The sequence below is a fragment of the Scaptodrosophila lebanonensis genome, unplaced genomic scaffold (assembly GCF_003285725.1).
Source record: "Scaptodrosophila lebanonensis strain 11010-0011.00,11010-0021.00 unplaced genomic scaffold, SlebRS2 tig00000110-arrow-arrow-pilon, whole genome shotgun sequence".
Classification (NCBI taxonomy): Eukaryota; Metazoa; Arthropoda; class Insecta; order Diptera; family Drosophilidae; genus Scaptodrosophila; species Scaptodrosophila lebanonensis.
The window spans coordinates 2,605,117-2,622,118 of record NW_022060573.1 but is presented as its reverse complement, the minus strand read 5'-3'; the positions used below and the strand labels follow the sequence as shown (position 1 = coordinate 2,622,118).

At 35.8% G+C, this 17,002-nt stretch overlaps 1 protein-coding gene across 5 annotated transcripts in view; it reads right to left on the bottom strand.

The window, feature by feature from the left end:
- The window catches only part of LOC115628188 (pantothenate kinase 3), a 71,550-nt gene that overhangs the window by 33,378 nt on the left and 21,170 nt on the right, over positions 1–17,002 (bottom strand). For 2 of the 5 annotated variants that reach the window (XM_030524176.1, XM_030524175.1), the window contains exons 1-2: positions 16,008–16,278; positions 604–782 (exon numbers count right to left, since the gene is read on the bottom strand). In XM_030524176.1, coding sequence (XP_030380036.1) covers positions 604–782; positions 16,008–16,191 — 363 coding nt within the window. In that variant the 5' untranslated portion in view covers positions 16,192–16,278. Of the gene's footprint in view, positions 1–603; positions 783–894; positions 1,045–16,007; positions 16,279–17,002 lie in introns of those variants that run through there. The other 3 variants (XM_030524174.1, XM_030524179.1, XM_030524180.1) reach the window with 3 other exon arrangements.

Genomic DNA, 17,002 nt, shown 5'->3' with positions numbered 1-17,002 from the left:
TCGACTTTTGACTGGCGTGGAGTTGCACTGTACAATCCGATGGATCTGAAGAAGTGTTTAGATACACTTCGGCGCATTGCACCAAACCCAGTGCGCAATATACATACTTCAGTGTGGAACACGTCATGTAAAAATAGTGCGGAGAGATCCGTTAGCAGGTGTATATTTGTCAGCATAGAAACATTTCGCACTGCCCTCGTACCTCGTATACCAGTATAGTATTCATACAAATATTAAATATGGCGACACATTTTTATGTTGGTACCTGCTGCCTTTTTCTCACTTGCTTATACGTTGCCTGCTAGAATATTTTTCTTCACTTGTCATGTATATATTTCTTCTTCAGTCATGTATAGTGCGTGCTCACTCATTCATTCATTCATTTTGCATTGTTCTGACAGTGGTTACCATTTTCTTATCCAATAAACTGGTAAATTGAATTAATTCGTTCGATAAAATTGATATGTAAAGCTATGTGATCTTTACACGCTTTCTTTTTCTTCGACACATCATATATATCAGAAATTTTGTGAGCTGCTTTTTTACATTTACCAATATGTTTTCACCTCATCAATGCCTTTTTATTATATTATACAAACTTGCCTGCAAATGTGTGTCACGATGCCCAGTTTTTCCATACGCCGAATTTTTTGTTAAATACCGACGAATATTTCGTAAGATTCCAGCCTCACGGTCTTGTTCATCAGGGGTTATATCTTTCGGCTCAAAATATACCAATTTTGTAAGCGTACCCCCGATATCCATGCCAAACCATGGCATTGCTGAAATAAAAAAGTAAAAAACCGGTAATTGCAAAGTCAGGGCGTTTTATAGTATTTCGTCCACAATATGATGAATCTTATTTAAAATGGAGCCTAAAAAGGAATATTTTACCTATTAAGATTCGACGACGAGATAATGGTCCTTTATTATTTAATATGTCGGTCCACTTGTTAAGGACATACATACTTAAAATCGATGCAATTTTTTTAATGATCTAAGGTAAACATTTAAATAATTTAAATTAGCTTTAGCAGGTTTATACAAGGCATTAATGTATGATTCTCTGGGAAGCATAGGATTGATATAGAATTTTGGAAGCTTCGAAATACGAATTTTAGTAAATTTTACATAGTAATTTTTTAGATTTACTCAGTGACAAATAAAGCAAAGTGATAAATTTTAAACAAAATCAGTGGAGAAGCTAACTCGGGTTTTCCGACATAAAAATTCTCTGTACATACATATGTATGCGTATAACTGCCCATTAACATAGGAATTGTGTCTATCTGATTCTATGCGTGTCTGTGTATGAGCACGTATGCAGTAAAAAGCGAAGATGTTGGGATAGATGTGACTTCGCAAACTTCGTGCCCACCGCTGCATTAAAAATATACACGCAATCGTCAGCAGTTGATTTGCCTACTGCTTATTTATGGCTACCTAGATGGTTATGATTTTTAAAGAAATATTTTTGATGCCAAATAGAACTATGCACGGTAACAGGTGTGCATGAACCAAAAGGTACATTGGTGTTCTACTATTGGCATATTGGGCACATGGCTGCATGATCCTGATTGTAGAAAACACACGCAATTGGCAATCCCTACATGATAGGTAGGTCTTGATTTTTAAGAGTCGCCCGTTTCTTGTGGTTTTGGGGGACTCCAGGATTTTTAATGGAAGTAGAACTGCGGTTTCTGATGTAATTGAAAGCTGTATCGTCAACTGTCGGTTTCTATTTTTTTTTTTTTAGCTGGTTTTACAACTATGTACATATTTATAGCGGTGTTTCTAGCACATGACCCTAAATGACTCTCACAGTTCTTCTGAATTTATGAGTACCGTCGTTAGCAAATATCATCGGTTATCAATAAAACGTTAAGTCACCGTACGCACGCAACTGCACACGCTGATGCCAGAGGTGAGCATAGGTCGGCTTTTCTCGGCCAAACGCAACACGATTACGAAATTGGGTTTTAAAAACACGAATGCGCATGCACGGTAAACCTTTTTTAATACACGCCAAGTATAGCTGAAATTTTATGGATATAAAAAAAGTATGCTAAGTGCAAATCTTATTTATACTTGTATACTCGTACATTATTATTTTTTTTGTATTGGTGTGGGTACAGGGTATTTATTTGACTTTCCTTCCTTTCTTGTTGATGCTTTAATTAGAGAAAGTAAGGTTATTGCCTATATGGACGATATCATGGTAGCAAGCACAAATATGAAGGAACATTTAATTATAATGCAATCGAGTATAAAAAATTAAGGCTTTCGCATATCAAGTGAAGGCATAAAAGCAGAAGGCAAAGGGCTAGACAAGATTCAAAATTTTCCAATTCCAGATAAGGTGCAAACAGTCCAGAACTTTCTGGGGTTGTGCTCGTACTTCAGGCGATTTATTAAAGATTTCTCAGTTTAAGTCTAGCCACTATATGATCTTTTGAAAAAAGACAAACCATTTTAGTTCAAGGAAAAAGAATTACAGTGAAACCTCTCTTGGCCGGATACTCACTGTCGACCATCTTTTGTCCGGCCAAGGGGAGTGTCCGGTTAAGAGGATATATAGACATTTTTTTGTTAATTTTTTGCTCATTTTAATTGCTATACTCTGTACATAAAATGTACAAGACTATATTAGGTTTGCGCGAGGTGAAAAATGTAACAAGCAGAAGGAGGAGTGGCAGACCCTACAAAAAATATATATGTATATTCTTCATCAGCATGACAAGACATGTGCATTTTGGAATTTCCCTCCCTCCCCTCTACAAGGCATTTAGTGAACCATAACTTGGAATTTTTGACTCCAATTTGGCATACACAGACACTTATAGACACGCCTATGCGTGATTATACATAGAATCACATAGGCACAATTCCTACGTCAATCTGCAGTTTTGCACCATTTAAATTATTTCACTTTTTTGAATTTCCTAATTTGTATACCCTGTAGCCAAAGGATATACTAGTATGAATGTATGTAACACACAGTGGCAGACCCCATAAAATATATATATTTTTGAGCAGTATGAGACAAGTAGATATAGCCATGTCCGTCTGTCCTTCCGTCTACCTGTTAAGGATCTCAGTAAGTATAACAGCTAGAATAACCAAATGGTATTCAGGTTCCCCTGAGCCCTAAGCAGATCAAACTTGTTTATTTTTTCTGATACATCCCTCAACTTCCCCGTAATTCGTGTTTTTCCCGCGTTTTCTTTCGAATTTTGCAAATTTAATAAATCCCTCCAAAGTTTCATTACGATAACTCCTTAGTTGAACAAGGTTGATTTAAATCCGATTAAGAGAGAAAAGTTAATCTGTAGCTTTGTGGCTTAAGCAATTTGCTCGAGTCCGTCTTTTTCGAATCCGTGAATAAATCAGACGTCTCTCTGTAATTGTACCTTGTGTTTGCATTCTCCTTCCACAATATATAGTATGTGCAAAAAAGTCACATCTCTATATATGTGAAACAGTTGGTCCTGACCAGTGCTGTCATAATTTTTTGAGCAAAAACAGCTAGATTGGCAAAAAAATAAAGCCTAAAAAAGCTAAATCCAATGCAAAATAAGCTACAAAACACGCCGGCCTTAAAAACATTCATGATTTTAAGTGTTGACAAAGATAAGGAAAAAATGTATGGTGAAATATAAAGTAAAGCTAGAAAAAGGCTAAATTAATTTTTTTCAAGCTAGAATTCCCGCAACCCGCTATTTTCGAATTTTTCCTGCTCTAACATTAAAAAACAAGTAAAAACGCTAAAGTCGGGTCTCCTGACTTTGAAATACTCTGTACATATGTTTACAATAATTATAGAAAATAAAAAAATTAAGAAAATTATAAAAAAAAATTTGATCGATTTTACCTTTCTCGGTATTCGAACTCACGTAAATGGTGTATAATTGCACATTTACATAGCAATTGCGTCTGTGTGAGTGTATGTATGCCTATGCGCATCTATTCGTGTCTGTGTAAACATGTGTGCAGTCAACCAAAGCACCAGCATCAACAACAGCGGGCAGCGCTTATATATTTATGGCTATAACTTCTTGTTAAATCGGTCTATCATAGTGAAACTTGGCACACGGACACAAAATAACTAACTGGGAGTATTTGCAAAATTAGTTCGAAATTCCAAGAATTACGGGAGTTACGATTTGCGAGGGAGAGGGGGGAGGGAGGGAAATTCCCAAATATACACTTTTTGCGTATTCACATAAGGCATCTGGGACTAAAATTTGGTGTTCCTAGGTCTTATAGTTTCCGAGATATAGGTGATTATACGAATGGAAAATCGGGAAAACCCCTATAGGGGGGAAGTGAGGGAGAAAATCAAAAAAAAATAAAACAAACTCGTATAGAATACACACAAAGGCATCTTTGTGCAAAATTTGGTGTCTCTATCTCTTATAGTCTCTGAGATCCAGGTGTTCATACGGACTGACAGACAGACAGACAGGGCTAGAACGACTCGTCTTGTCACGCTGATCAAGAATATATATACTTTGTGGGGTCTGCCACGCCTCCTTCTGCCTGTTACATTTTTCAGCTCCCGCAAACCTAATATACTTCTGTACATTTCATGTACAGAGTATAAAAAGCCAGATCTAGCGGGAAAAAAGCTAAAATGATAGCACTGGTCCTGACAGACTGACTGATTGATTGGTGATCAACGCACAGCCCAGGATTTGGAAAATTCGTGCATACACGTTTTTGTAAATTTTTCCTTGGAGACTGAATTTCTGGGGCTTTCTTAGGGTATAAAAAGAAACCGCGTCAACAGCCCACAGCCCAAACGGTAAAAGCTAGAAAACTGAAATTTGGACTCAAGTATCCTTTCATAGTGTAGGCTGGCGATAAGAAGAGATTTTGGAAAATTCGAGCTCCAAAGGGCGGAAAACGAACTCCAAAGTTTGTTTGAAAAATCTTCAGTTTTTCACCGATGATCTTCAACTTTTATTTTTGTGATCTTTAAGAGAATACAAATAAAATTGCATACTCGGCTTGTGTTAAAAATGTTGTCCGATCGTTTTCAAATTTGGTATTCGTAATCAACAAAACTAAATCTACAAATTGGCGTTAAACGATTTTGAAATATAGAAATATGTTTTTTACTCACTTGCCATATAACAACAACAATAAATAACAAAGAACGCAAAATATCAAACCGTTACGGACACACTTACACAGTGACACACTCACAGACACAAACAGAGATGGGCAAAGTCGGTGCTTTTTATTGTTCGGGGCACATCGCTGCACTGCGTGGACGCGATTGCCGTGTTTCATGTTCCAATTCCCAAAAGACACGAACGTGAAAGTGCGATAGAAACAAAAACAACACGACCAAAATATAATTTAAAGTTTGTAACGACGCCCAGGTATACACAGGGTGTCGCCACAAAGGAGCAGGATGGCAATAGGTTTAGTGTAGTATGTAGATGTATTTGTAATTATAGTTAAGTGTTCTTAGAAAATGGAGTTTTAGTTAAGTTTTGGCAGCCAACGAGAAGTGGCACTTGTATTGCGTCACGGAAAGCATCTAATAAATACAGAGGACTAATCCGCTGTTGGAACAGCCTGACAGACTCTTTCCTTTGGGGTGCCCAATAGAAATTACAGCACACTTTGGCCGGCGAGCATACCCGCGGCAGAGCATCGTTGCAAGCTAAGAAATACTCTAATATTTATTCCAATTTTTTGCACAAAGTCTATCTTAAAACATTGTGTTATGTATATATTTATACGTATTTTATTGTTGAAAAAAGCATTTGGATGGAAATAGTATATTCAAAAATAACAATGTTAATGTTAGCAACAATTGCATAAAATAAATTAATATTTTACGAAAAAGTAATATTATGTACAAACATCGGTCCTTAAAATTGGACTACCATATACTTGTATATATTTTACAGTGTTTAATTCTAGAAACTACTAGCTCTCAATGCCAGAATATTTATATTTATGCATATGTATATACAAGTATGTATGTATTTTTATGTAGATACATTTTTATATATGTATGTATGTACATACATATATGTATGTACATATATCAAATAGTTTGTATGATATATCTGCCTTTTCAACCCATTTTTTTCATTGGGGCTTTATTGGATCACGAAAAAAAATTGTTTGTATGTTTATGTTCATGTATATATAGTATGTGTGTATGTAAGTATGTGCAATCAACGCATAGCCCAAATGGTATGCGTTAAGAAGCTGAAATTTGGACAGAAGTGGTTTTGGAAAATTAGAAATCACTTAATTTTAATGTTGGTTGTATTTTTTTAACTTTTCATTAAAGAGTAGAAGAAATAATTATGATAATGAAGGTACATACTTGCATATGTACGTACATATGTACATATATACATTGGGGCTTTATTGGTGCACGAAAAAAATTGTATGTATTTATGAACATACTAGCAGGTCTTGCCCGTCTTTGGTGGGCTAAGTAAAATGTGCTTAAATTTATAAGTTTATTTATATATATGCATTTGTAAAATGCATGTTTTGAAAATCCTTGAACGCAAGGTTGTAGATTTAGTTACGTAGATTACAGTCCCCAAATTTGAAATCGATCGAAAAAAATTTATAACACAAACTTTTCATTTGAAAAGGTGAATAAATATTAAAACCCACAATAATTCCAGCTTTACCACAAATTTTGAAAATCCGAGTATGCAGTTTTGTTTGTATTCTTTTATAGATTATAAAAATCAAATTTTGAAAAATCGGTTGAAAAATGAGGATTTTTCAAATAAACTTTTGTAGCCAGCGAGACACATGCGCACCTTTTGCGTTTCACAAATCGACTGATCTTTATTTTACGCTTTTTTGTCTAGTTCATTCTATGTCATGTCTTGCATTATGATATATACATGTTGCTTATAATTAGGGTGGCGCTTATGACTAGGATGTTGCTTAAGACTAATATGTACATGTTGCTTATACTCTACTCTGCTTACTACAATTCGACCTATCCTGACTGGAGTGCTCCTGAACTTCTCCAGCCTTTTCGTTTTCTTTCGTTTTGCTGTTACCTAGCCATATACTCCTTTATAAGGGATTCTTGTTTGTTGGAAACCATCAACATCTTCTAGCACATATCTATCATTTCTTAATGCTCTCGTGATCTTGTATGGTCCTTTGAATCTGGGTATTAGTTTTTTACATGTTCTTATATGGGTGTCAAAATTCTTAATCATCACTAAATCTCCCTCTTCGTATTTATAAGCATCTTGTCTTTATGCGTCTACCCTTTTCTTGTTGTAGTCCTGTGCTTTCTTTTGATTAATTATTGCGTTATCCCGTATTGCTTCTATATCTGTATATTCAACCCTATCATTAATTTTTCTCAATTTTTCGCTTAGTACGTCTATCTGTTTTCCTCTTTGTGAAACTCCAAACAGTAATTTACTTGGATATTGATTTACCGATCTTTGATTCGTATTATTTATCGTATATTCAACTGTCTCCAATACTGTATCCCAATACACGCCTTCCTCTGAATCTACTAGTTAAGCTATCATTGGTCCTAATATTCTGTTTATTCGTTATACTTGCCCACCGGCTTGGGGTGAACCTGTTGCTATTTTTATGTGCCTTCATTTTCTTTTAAAAAACATTTAAAATCATTAGAAGTGAAACAACTGCCTCTGTCTGATACTATACATTTTCGTCTGCTATACGATCGAAAATATTCTTTGAGGGACTTTATGACATCTGTTGTTTTTGTAGTTTTTGTTGGAAACAGCCTGACAAACTTCGTAAACGCATCTATTACAACAAATATGTGTTTATTCGCTCTACCTTTGTCAACGGGCCCATACTGATCTACATGTATTACTTCAAAAGGGGCAGTCTCTTTTGGAATATTATGTAGCATCCCTTCCTGCTTTCCATTTTTCCCAGAATATGCAATACATTTCAAACAGTTATCTATCTATCTACATGATTTTCAATTTCCCCTGGAACCATAAACAAGAGAACCCCATTATCTTTTTTCCTATATATGACTCCATTTCTCATTTCATATCGTGTGTGCTCATTTTCTTCTAACTCTTCTTTGAACTTCTTTAGCTTGGTATCTCTATTCTGACAAATAATTAAGTTTTCTTCTAATGTATTTGTATCTAACGTCAATATCTATTGTGTATTTCTGCTAAGAGCGTCGACATGTTGCATTCGGATTCCCGGTCTGTGTTCCGGTGTAAAATCGTAAGTTTGCAATTCCAGTATCCCCACCTATCTATTGCAGGGCTTAAGGCTTTTTTGCTAAATGCAAGATTAAGTGAATTGCAATCGGTTACCAACTTAAAATGCATCCCTTGCAAATAAATTCGTAACCGTTGTACCGCGTACATTATCGCCAGCATTTCTAGCTTGAAGCTTTCATATCTTGATTCTACTTCCCTTGTCCTTTTTGAAAAATAAAAAATCGGATGTAACTTCTTATCCGCTTTCCTTTGCATTAGAATTGCCCCAAACCCTAAAGCGCTGGCATCGCAATGAAGCTCTGTCTCGTCCTTCGGGCTATACAATGCTAGTACTGGTGATTCTAACAAGCTATTTTTTAACGACTCAAAACATTCTAACTCCGCTAATCCAAACTTGAATTCCTTATCTTTTTTAACTTAATCGCTAAGTGGTTTGGCCTTTGTTGAAAAATTTTATACGAACCGCCTACAATAAGAGAACAGCCCCAAAAAACATTGAACATCCTTTATCTTCTGGGGAATTGGAAATTCTTCTACTGCTTGCATTCCCTTATCATCTGGCCTAATTTCATTTCCTGTCACTAAGTACTTTACTTCCCTTTGTAAAAATTCGCACTTGTCCAATCTTAGCTCTAACTTATTTACTACTAATCGCTTGAGTACTTCCTTTAAAACTTCCATATGAGTTTCGCTGTCCTCTGTTGCTATTAATATATCGTCCATATAAATCAATAATTTATCCGTCCGAATCATATCCGAAAAAATTTTGTTCACAAACCTTTGAAATACTGCTGGTGCATTTTTAAGGCCGAATGGCATCCTAAGCCATTCGAACTGTCCCATAGGTGTCGTAAACGAAGTATATTTTCTCGATTCCTCACCCATAAAAACATGGAAAAATCCATTCTTTAGGTCCAACTTGCTAAAAAGATTTGAGGTACTTTTGGTCTTTTCGCATTAGTATAATATTTTCCGAACATTTTCTTTAATAGCGTTTCAAGGTGTTGACCACAGCCTTCTCCTATTTTCAAGTTACTCCACTCATCCTCTTTTGGATATTCTATTGGCAATACACTAAAGCATTTTCGTATTTCTTCCTCTACTAAACACTCGTTTTCCAACTCTTTCGGTTTTTCATGTTCAATTTTTGCCTGTCCCTTTGCACACCCTTTTGTTCTGCTAGTTCTATCTACCGCCCTATTTGTTGCTCTCTTTTCTAGTTTACAGTCATTCTTTTTTATATCAGTTATTTCGCACTCATTTTTTAAACGAACACTCATTTTTCTATCATTTTCTAAACTCTTATGATCGTTATTGTCTATTTGTCTTCTTGTGTTGCCGTTTTCTTCGACTATGCCATGGCTGAAACATAAATTTGCATTAATTCAGAAATAAGCTTAAATTGAAATGTATTCAGAAAATTCCTACCCAACACAGCCTCAAAGCCCATCGACTCATTTGGTACTAAACATATTTCAAACTCAATATTGTTATTAACTAATACAGAACATTTTAATTTTTTTTAAATTTGAAGTTTGGTGTAATATAAACCAACATAACATTCATTGTTATTCAATTCATAGTTACATCTAATTAGTTTTTTCAAATCAAAATTACATTTTTCATTGTTTCATACATTGTTTCACTATAGGCTAAACTTTTCATTAAAGAAAGAAACTTATTGGGCTCCCCGAGTCCCCGAGTAGCAGCATGCGGAGCATATCGTAATTTAATTGATAAATGCTCGAGATCGACTTCACCTGAGTCACCCATGTGTTCGCAGCTGATTTGCTTCAAATGTTGGCAACAAATTTATGGGGATGTTGCTTGATACATTGCTGTCGGCAGATACATTCAGGCTGGCCGATGCAACATTCCGTCTATCTGTCTCCGTTTTTCTCAACGCATCGTTTTCTAACAGTAGCTGTAGTTGTTGTTGTTTGTCTTTCAATTTATTGGTTTCAGCTTCTGCTTCGCGAGAAATCGTCGATCCTTCATTGTTCGTCGTTCGCAAAGAATTTTCAACTGCGGCAACGACATTCACGCTGGCCGATGCAACATTTCGTCTTTCTATCTCCGTTTTTCTCAACGCATCGTTTTCTAACATCAGCAGCTGTAGTTGTTGTTGTAGGTCTTTCAATTTTTTGCTTTCAGCTTCTGCTTCGCCTAAAATCGTCAATCCTTCATTGTTCGTCATTTGCAAAAAATTTTCAACTGCGCGATCGACTGTCACTGTTCCGTTATTGGCGTCGCTACCGGTTTCGTCGTTGGCGCCACTGTCGACGTCGTTGTGCAATTCGTCGCTGTCGTCATTGGCACTGTGGTTTTTTCCTTGCAAGTTTTGGCTATTTGAGTTTTCTTCGGTTTCTGTAGCTGCTTGCTTTTGAATAATGTCTACCGTAGGCCCAGTTCCCCGCACTTCAATTGGGACTTCACTAAGTCGAGCTGCTAAACTGGCCTTGGTCCCACTAGCGCATAGTCCCAATTGGTTGAGCCATTCTACTAGTTGCACTGCTGAGTATTTATTGGCATAGATTTGCTCCATTGTTTTGTCGATTTAAATTTTGGCAAAAAAATTTTCCGTTAGAGTTGTAGGCTCGGTCTCTATCCCACTTCTGAAAGTTTGTAGCCAGCGAGACACATGCGCACCTTTTGCGTTTCACAAATCGACTGATCTTTATTTTACGCTTTTGCTTATGTCTAGTTCATTCTATGTCACGTCTTGCATTATGATATACACATGTTGCTTATTAGGGTGTTGCTTATGACTAGGATGTTGCTTATGACTAATATGAAGCTAGTTTTCCCCCATTGGAGCTCGAATTTTCCAAAATCCCTTCTTAGTGCGCACCTACACTATGATATGATACTTGAGCCCAAATTTTAGCTTCCTAGCTTTTACCGTTTGGGCTGTGGGCTGTTGACGCGGTTTCCTTTTGTGCCCCAACATTTTTTTTACAGGAAAACTCCCATATTTCAGGCCCCAAGAAAAATTTCAAAAACCAAGTATGCAATTTTTCTTGGAATTTTTTACAAACTAAGTTTGAAGTTAATCAGATGTAAATTGTAGATTTTTCATACAAACTTTGGAGCTCGATTTCCCCCCTTTGAAGCTCAAATTTTCCAAAATCCCTTCTTATCGCCAGATTATACTATGAAAGGATACTTGAGTCCAAATTTCAGCTTTCTAGCTTTTACCGTTTGGGCTGTGTGTTGATCACCAATCAGTCAGTCATTTAGGACAAACTGTTTTATATGCAGGGTGCGCCATCTTTTATGTCGGTATGTAAATATTGAATAACTTTGTCATTAGTGAACCGATTGACTTGAGTAGACCAGTGTTAAATACCTCAGTTCAGCACAATTTTAATCATGAATCGCTTAACTCCGAAAGAACGCGCTGAAATAGTGACGCTTTACATTGAAAATAGTCGTTCAGTTGTGTTAACTCAACGTGCATATCGTCGAAAATATCGCGACAAACAGGCACCATCTGACAACACTATTCGTCGTTTGTTTTCAAATTTTGTTGAGCACGGGACAGTGGGAGATCGTGTGAACATGTTGAACATGTTGTTCATCAACGACCAAGACGTTACAATGAACTGATTGAAATAGTAAGAGAGAGTGTTGCCCAGGACCCAAATGTGTCGTATCGCCACCGTGCTCAGCATTTTAACGTCAGTGGAACCACTTTGCGGCGCATTTTAAAGGACGATTTGCATTTCTTTCCGTATAAAGTGCAATTAACTCAAAGAATTTTGCCGACAGACTGTCCACGTCGCTTGGAATACGGCCAAACAGTTGCTCGAATGGTTTACACTGAACATGATATTTGGAAGCAAATTTTGATTACTGACGAGGCCCATTTCACACTGTCTAGCGGCGTTAACAAGCAAAATTGCCGCATTTGGGGAACGGAAAATCCACACGAGATTCATGAAACACCATTGCATGATCAAAAAGTGACTGTTTGGGCCGGGGTCTGCGCCAAAACCATCATTGGGCCATTTTTCTTCAAAGAAGGCGAAACAGTTGATGTGAATCGATATCGGTGGATGTTGGCTCATTATGTCTGCCCGCAAATGCGTGAAAAAGGTCTGAACGGTTACTGGTTTCAACAAGACGGTGCGCCATGCCATACTGCAAATAAAACAATTAAGTTTTTACAACGAAAATTCCTTGGACGGCTGGTATCAAAAAAAGGCGGTATTGATTGACCACCCAGATCTCCAGATTTGACGCCTCCGGACTTCTTTTTGTGGGGATATTTGAAAAGCATAGTTTACGCCAGCAAGTCTCAAACCATTGACGAGCTCAAGGCAAATATTCGTGCAGAAATCTTCGCTATACCACCTGAGATGCTAGAAAAAGTGATGGAAAACGCAGCAAAATGGGCACATTTTGCTGTGTCCAATAAAGGCGGCCACTTGATTGATGTTGTTTTCAAAAATTAGTCTGAAGAAATTGTACAGAACCAAATAAATAAAAAATCGGTTGTTACTTTTCAAAGATATTCAATGTTTACATACCGTCATAAAAGATGGCGCACCCTGTATATAGATGTATATGGATGTGTAAGTATGTGCAATAAACGCACAGCCCAAATGGTAAGCATTAAAAAGCTGTCAAAGTGTGGGTGAGCACCAAGAAGTGGTTTTAGAAAATTGGAAATCCGATTAACTTTAAACTTGGTTTATGTATTTTTTCTTCGCTGTATTTTTGCAACTTTACATTAAAGAGTTGAAGAAATAATTATGATATATGTATGTATGTATATACATATGTGTATATGCTCATTTAAATGTTGTGCAGTTGCATAAGTTGACCAAATAACTTTGCCAAATTGTACAGCTTTTATTTCTAGAGATTAATTGCCTTGATTTATCCCTATCATACTATATACATAAATATACATATACATAGTACTTGTTGTACTTTCTGCTATTTGGGAAATGAACTCTTTAGAAACTTTAGAGAGAGTCGGAAGAGAAATATCATATAGTAATGATTAGCGTATAATTGTAACACAAATACGGAGCCAGCAAAGACGGGCAAGACCTGCTCGAATTACATATAGGAGTTTTTTATACCCTGTACCCAAATGGTAAAAGAGTATAGTAGTTTAGTGTGAATGCAAGTAACACACAGAAGGAGGCGTGGCAGACCCCCTCCATAACTTTGCCCAATATGAAAATAAGTCCGATATTCACGGAGATATTCCAATACCATTAGGTGCATATTATCCTCACTTAGCTTATTTTTCCATCCTCCTCTAGCTTTCTTCTTTTTGTTCGCTTTCCTTAGAATTTCCACTATCTTATTGAACATTGCTCCTTTTAGCCCTTTCATCCTGCGGAATTTTTCATTATCTAAATCTTTAACTGTTTCATATTTCATCTCTACTTTTAACCCCTATTCTACTCCTTTTTTGATTTAGGGTGGTTTTGAAAGAAGTCTAATGAAAATCCTGAATTGCAACAAAGCTAAAAAATTCTTGGAACAGTCCCTGGAATAGGTAGAAAAACTTCCTAAAAGGTATATATGTATATTGTTGTATATGTATATGGATGTGTATATATCAGTGTGACAAGACGAGTCAATATAGCCATATCCATCTGTCCGTCTGTACGAATGAAAGGATTTCAGAAGGTACAAGAGCTAGAATTACCAAACTTGGTATCCTGGTTCCCCTAAGCCCTAGGCAGATAAAGTTTGTAAATTTTTTCCGATGCAATTATGAAGGAAGTTATAGCCATAAATATATTCTCTACCCAAGCTCTGCCCGCAGCTGTTGTTGTTGCTGTTTTGACATAATTATGTAATGCACACATACATATGTATGTACAAGTACACAAACACGCATAGACCCGATTCTGATGTATGTGTAAAAGTAAGTATGCATGTATTGAATATTTTATATTTAATTAAATTAATTAAATTTTTTTTTAATTTTTTAAAAATTTTTTCATTTAATTTTTTTTTTTTTTTTTGGCTGGTCAGGGTATTGAAGAGTTGAGCCTTGTCGACTTTAGCATTCTTTTCTTGTTTTTTATTTTGTAGTATGGTGTATTGGTGTTTATTGTTGTTGCAGAATGTGCGTAAAAAGTATTTCTATATATTTCTCGAGACTCTTAAATACCCTAAATGAATAAGTTAGGTTTTCGGGAAGTGAAAAATATAACAGGCTAAAGGAGGCATCTGTCTGTCTGTCCGTCCGAGATAGAGGCACCAAATTTTGCACAAAGATATCTTATGTATGTACGCTATATGAATATGTTTTATTTTTTGATTTACCCACCCACTCCCCCGATAATGGGGGTTTTTCGTAACGGCGTTCGTATTTCTATAATTATTCTAAACATATGTAAAGTCGGGACACCCGATTTAGCTACTCCACCTAAATTTTAGTGTTAATTTTATTTTTTTAAGGGAGTGGGCACAGGGTAATTAAGAGTTGAGTTCGCACGACTCTAGCTTCCTTTCTCCACAAAAAGGAAAATTAAAAAAATTAAATTATTTAAAAAAATTGAAATAATTAATTCAATTAAAAACAAGAGAGAACGCTCCAGTCGAGCAAGCCCGAGAGTGGAGTACCCTGTATCCAGGCAAACTTCCGTCACTGAGTTATATGCGCCGTTAGCTGAAACAAAAATAAGAAGAAAAAAGAAAAATTCTCTAGCGAGAAGAGGGGAGGGAAAATCAAATCTGTCGTCATGCTGATCAAGAATATATATACTTTATGGGGTCGGAGATGCTTCCTTCTGCATGTTACATACTTTGCAGAAACCTAATATACCCTTTTTACCTTACGGGTATAGGGTATATAAATTTATTTAATACATACATAGAAGACGTGTTTATTTACAGTTTTAACAGCATACATTTACATCTACACTAGGCCTTAGCTTTTCCACTTTTTATACTCTGTACATGAATGTACAGAAGTATATTAGGTTTGCGGGAGCTGAAAAATGTAACAGGCAGAAGGAGGCGTGTCAGACCCCACAAAGTATATATATTCTTGATCAGCATGACAAGACGAGTCGATCTAGCCCTGTCTGTCTGTCTGTCAGTCCGTAGGAACACCTGGATCTCAGAGACTAGAAGAGATAGAGACACCAAATTTTGCACAAAGGTGCCTTATGTGTGTACGCTATACGAGTTTGTTTTATTTTTTTTATTCCCCCCCCCCCCCCCCCCCCACTTCCCGATTTTCCATTCGTATAATCGCCTATATCTCGGAGACTAGAAGACCTAGGAATGAATTATGTGAATACGCAGAAATTGTGTATTTTAATTTCTTAATTTTTTTAATTTCTATAATTATTTTAAGCATATGTACAGAGTATTTCAAAGTCGGGACACCCGACTTTTGCTTTTTACTTGTTTGTTCTTGTATTTGAGGGTTTCGGTTAGTCTTTATAATAAGAATGAAAATTATATTTCCTACTAACGTCTGCATCATAGTTTCTATTTACAAACCTCTTATCTACACTTCAAACGGATAGGTTATCAGAACTGGAAATTATCTTATAAGGTCGACCCCTTAAATTGGAAACAATGCTGATGTAAACATTTTCATACACATATATGCATATATGTATGTATACACATATGTATATAAACACGACAAGAGGAACACTATGCTTATAATAGCAAATATCAGTTTATATGTTTTTGTTTTACATGTAGACGATACATATATCTTCTTTTTATTTCAAAGAAAACCACAAAATCATAAAATCATGTATAAAATAAATTTTCGGCACTTACTCATTAATGCGTCAGTCTGAATAGTTGGTCTTAGAGGTGATTCGTCGTATTTAGAGATATTTGGTTTATCATTTGAAGACTTCATAACCGTTGATTTATGGCTCGAGCCGTATATGAAAGTTTCTGTGCTCTTAATAATAGTCGCGGCTTTTGGACCACCGACAAATGACTTTTTGTTTGTCATAAAAAATTTTTGGTAATTGTAGAAGCCAAGCAGGCCTGCAAGCTCTTATTCCTATGTAGATTAAGTGATTAAAAGCTAAACCAACACTTAGTATCACGAGTTGACACATTCAATTTAATTCTGTATATCCATTATTTAAACATTATCGATTAGCACAAGTTTGAAAGATCTACATTGAAATTGGGCGACTTAGCTTACATTTAGTTATAGGCTAATTTTCATAATTTTAAAGTACATCGATTATGTAAAAGCTTCGTCATCATATTATAAAACATTCGAGCTGTGTTTAAAAATGAAAGCAACAAGTGGTCAGCAGCTGTCAATTGGGACTAGTGACCGTTCGAAAACAGGCGTGAGACGCGTTTGAATCAAATTTCAACGACACTTCGCTAAAATTTACGGAGCCAACAACATCATAAATATCAGAGCTGTTTTGACGTTCATGCATACAAATATACTTACATATTTGTTTTTTTTTTTTTATATTAATGAGTAGACGTTGCTAAGCCAGATGAACCTTAATACAAAGGTACAAAATACGAAATAGAAAACAAATGTATTGAAATAGTGACGCTTGCGGAATCACAAAGTTCAACTTTTCTGTGCAATAGTCGTATAATCCAGATTATTTTAAATTTATATATTTTATAAAAAAAAATCCTTTGAGTATGGAATAAAGTCCCCTTAGACTATTTAAATCTAAATAAATTCCACAAATATTATGTATATATTTTTGTTGGTAAATGAGTACGAGGGTTGGAAGAAAAATAATTGATATCATTTTATTGTTATCAACAATAGCGTACAATAG